At 40.9% G+C, this 4,415-nt stretch overlaps 1 protein-coding gene across 1 annotated transcript; it reads right to left on the bottom strand.

Moving 5' to 3' along the window:
- Nucleotides 1-304: 304 nt before the first annotated feature.
- On the bottom strand, nucleotides 305-1,663 carry LOC120025980 (nucleoredoxin-like protein 2). The gene is made up of 2 exons (XM_038970749.1): nucleotides 1,123-1,663; nucleotides 305-761 (listed from the first exon to the last, which is right to left on the bottom strand). Exons 1-2 carry the CDS (start codon nucleotides 1,422-1,424, stop codon nucleotides 590-592), a joined length of 474 nt encoding a protein of 157 aa, XP_038826677.1. The 5' UTR covers nucleotides 1,425-1,663; the 3' UTR covers nucleotides 305-589.
- Between the last annotated feature and the right edge of the window lie 2,752 nt (nucleotides 1,664-4,415).

The raw sequence follows: 4,415 nt of genomic DNA, 5'->3' as shown, positions 1-4,415 counted from the left end.
AGGCCCTTAGGTAACCTTAAAAACAATCTAATCTACAGAGATGGGGATGTGTGCTGAGTGACTAGACTATCGTAATCGAAGTTGAGGAGCTTGCCAATTTACAAGTTAAACAAAATGATGCTTCAATGCAAAGAGGTGCAAAGGCAATGAGGAGTGAGACTCGGGTGTATTAGCTAAGGTGGAAATACTATCCTATGGGCTTTCCTAGAAGCATACTAATGGCACACTGGGGGATGACAGTGACATGAATGTTCCATACATAACACAACAACACAAGACTCCACAGTCAACAATAACTACACTGTAAACAGACAGCAAAGGATTTAATTATTGTGCATTTTAAGTCATATAAAACAAAATATAAAAATAGCCGAACACCTCAAAATATGTATTCTGAAAATATAAGCCACTCATGTCTGTTCATTGTTTCTATTGTAGCTGGTATTATAAAAGCCTATTTAAGAAAAAAAGCCCAATTTTTGTTGTAGTGCAGAAGTTTAGTATTGCAACTATTGTTCAAAAATAATTGTTTTTGTAAGTCAGAAGAAGGAAGGTGCTCTATTATGTATAACTATGTACTCTAGAATGTCTATATAGCGTTAAAGTTCTGGAACACTTCGGCCACCTCCAACCAGCTCCTGAAGCAGGCCAGTCCCTGGTCCCGGATCTGTTTCCTTCCCTTGTCTGTGATGACGTCTCCATTCTCCTTCACAATCACCAGCTTAGGGACCGCTGTGATATTGAATCTCTTCTTTAAATCACTGAAGGGAAAGTGGAAGAGCACAGGGCATAATCATGACTTTATAACTATATGGATTATACCATACAAAATACAGGTCCCAATCTAGCAGAGGAATACAGTAGGCAAGCCTTGCTGAACTCCAATCACTTGTCTCATCAGGCAGGTAGAGACATTGCCCTATTTTTAAACCTAATCCCTCAAAGGGTGACCCATAAACCTCTTACAAAGCCTGTTGCTTACACTCGCTGTAATATGGCTAGACAGTGGAGGAAAGTATATAGGCCTAAAATCAATTCAAACATGTTTATCAATACTATCCCTTTCCAATAACTCAAATGGGAATAGGCTACATGAAAGATGAGACAGTCATACGAATTTACTGTTTGTATTGATCCGTCCAAGGCAGGGCCAGCCAATCTCCGTGCATGTCATGATAATACTCCACCATATCGTCACTCGACTTGTCAGAAGATATGAAAACGATTTCTAATTGTGCAGGTGGTTCGCTCTCCTCGACAAGTTCCGTGTAAAAATCGCATAGAATAGGGGTGAAATCTCGACAAGGCGGGCACCAGCCGGCAGAAAAATATATTCCCACTACTTTATTCCTGAGAGCTTCTTCTGGGTCTATAAGATCCCCTTCTTTATTGAGGAGAGTTTTCCCAGCAAATACCTCCACCATGGTCGGGTCAGTGAACACGCGCAACAGTAACGAACTAGGCAACTGTAGCCAAAACCAGTTCAGGACGGTCACCGTTGCAGCTATACTCGCCGTGAACCGTTACTTTGAAGCAAGACGCTTAATCACTCGTCCAAGTACAACGCTGTCATAGTTTTCAGTGTTCAATCACTATTTGTATCACTTTACTACCGGTCATAACGTGGTCATAACAAACTGTACTCACTGCTGTGTGACGCTTGCTGTTGTTGGTTGGCTAAAAAAACAGTCAATTTGATTGACATTTCGCGAGGCCAATCAGTGTCCTCCGTCCTCTACAGTACTATTTAAAGGTACAATCAGTAATATTTACACAATACAAATAGCCTCATTAATATTACATACTATCTATTAGACTATAGTATGACGGTAGTAAACTCCTTTAAGATAAATACCAAAGTCTGTCATCCCTAAAAGGAGAGAAACCACAAAGAGAGAAACCAACATACAACTTCACATAAAGTTTTAATTTGATCAAATGTTATATGGATACTTACATAATAAGTATAAAAAGTACATGTTTTTAAATGTGTGTATACCTCTAAATTCAAATAAAATTAACTATCTACATTCTTCAGAACAATAAAAGATGATGCGGTCAATAGAAGCCAAGTAGACAACAACGAACATGAAGAATCAACTATACATTACATGTATCTGCAACCATCCAATTGCACTGTATTTTACAAAGTTATTAAAGAGCAACAGCATCCAAAAGGGGCCATATAAATCATATCGTTTTTTTTTTTTTTTTAAACACAATTAAGTGTAACTGAGAGATGAAAACCCTAATTATATATATTGAACAAAAATATAAACGCAACATGTAAAGTGTTGATCCCATGTTTCGTGAAATGAAATAAAATATCCCAGAAATGTTCCATACGCACAAAAAGCGTATTCCTCTAAAATTGTATGCACAAATTTGTTTACATCCCTGTTACTGAGCATTTCTCATTTTCCAAGATAATCCACCCACCTGACAGGTGTGGCATTTCAAGATGCTGATTAAACAGCATGATCATTACACAGGTGCACCTTGTGCTGGGGACAATAAAAGTCCACTCTAAAATGTGCAGTTTTGTCACACAACACAATGCCACAGATGTCTCAAGTTTTAAGGGGGCGTGCAATTGGTAAGCTAACTGCAGGCATGTCCACCAGAGCTGCTGCCAGAAAATGTAATGTCCATTTCTCTACCACTGTCTTATTAGAAAATTTGGCAGTACATTCAACCTGCCTCACATCCGCAGACTATGTGTAACCACACCAGCCCAGGACCTCCACATCCGGCTTGATCACATGTCGGATCGTCTGAGGAGTATTTCTGTCTCTAAAAAAGTCCCTTTGTGGGGAAAAACAAATTCTGATTGGCTGGGCCCAGGCTCCCCAGTTGGTGGGCCTGGCTCCCAAGTGGGTATGCCTGGCTCCCAAGTTGGTAGGCCTATGCCCTCCCAGGCCCATCCATGGCTGTGCCCCTACCCAGTCATGTGAAATCCATAGATGATTTATTTATGGCCTAATGAATGTATTTATATTGACTGGTTTCCTTACATGAACAGTAACTCAGTAAAAGCTTTTAAATTGTTGCATGTTGCATTTATATTTTTTGTTCAGTGTATTCACTACATGCCTGAAAGTATGTGGACACCTGCTCATCAGGGTTGAGGTCATGGCTCTGTGCAGGCCGGTCAAGTTCTTCCACACTGATCTAGACAAACCATTTCTGTATGAACCTCGCTTTGTGCACGGGGGCATTGCCATGCTGGAACAGGAAAGGGCCTTCCCCAAACTGTTGCCACAAAGTTGGAAGCACAGAATCGTCTACAATGTCATTGAATGGTGTACCATTAAGATTTCCCTTCACTGGAACTAGTGGCCCTAGCCCGAACCATGAAAAACAGCCCCAGCCCATTATTCCCCATCCACCAAACTTTACAGTTGGCACTATGCAGGTTGCGTTCTCCTGCCATCCGCCAAAGCCAGGTTTGTCCGTCAGACTGCCAGATGGTGAAGCGTGATTAGTTTCTCCAGAGAATGCATTTCCACTGACTCCAATGGCGGCAAGCTTTACACCACTCCAGCCAAAGCTTGGCATTGCACATGGTTATCTTAGGCTTGTGTGAGGCTGGTCAGCCATGGAAATCCATTTCATGAAGCTCCTAACAAACAGTTATTGTGCTGACATTGCTTCCAGAGGCAGTTTGGAACTCGGTAGTGAGTGTTGCAACCGAGGACAGACGTTTTTTAATGCGCATCAGCACTCGGCGGTCCCACTCTGTGAGCTTGTGTGGCATACCACTTCACGGCTGAGCCGTTGTTGCTCCTAAACGTTTCCAATTCACAATAACAGCACTTACAGTTGACCGGGGCAGCTCTAGCATGGCCAGAATTTGACAAACTGACTTATATGACGGTGACACATTTAAAGTCACTGAGAACCTCAGTACGGGCTATTCTACTGCCAATGTTTGTCTATGGAGATTGCATTGCTTTGTGCTCTATTTTATACACCTGTCAGCAACGGGTGTGGATTAAATAGCTGAATCCACTAATTTGAAGGGGTGTCCACATACTTTTGTAGTGTATTTTTCTGAAAAATGTCTATGTACATTATTTATTTCACGGATATGTAACTAAGATGTGCTACCTACCTTATACATCCACACACATGCATACACTTACACACCATATATATACTATATTTATATATAAACATTTCCCCACCCCTACCAATTGTATAAGGCCTTTTTCTTTGAGTTCATATTTTCCTTGTGGCACTCAAAAGAGATACATATATATAATTATTTTGGACAACATCAGTTTTGTATGTGAAGGATATAATCCCTCAAATACTGTGTAACACCACCACCCTGTGGCCCTTCTGTTGTCGCCACATACAACACCAGTGAGTTTGATCCTATAGCGGAGCAGGGTAAAAAATGGAATACAAAA

This window comes from Salvelinus namaycush, chromosome 31 (genome assembly GCF_016432855.1).
Source record: "Salvelinus namaycush isolate Seneca chromosome 31, SaNama_1.0, whole genome shotgun sequence".
Lineage (NCBI taxonomy): Eukaryota > Metazoa > Chordata > Actinopteri > Salmoniformes > Salmonidae > Salvelinus > Salvelinus namaycush.
Note: the sequence above shows the minus strand (reverse complement) of the source record. Positions and strands in the feature narration are given on the sequence as shown.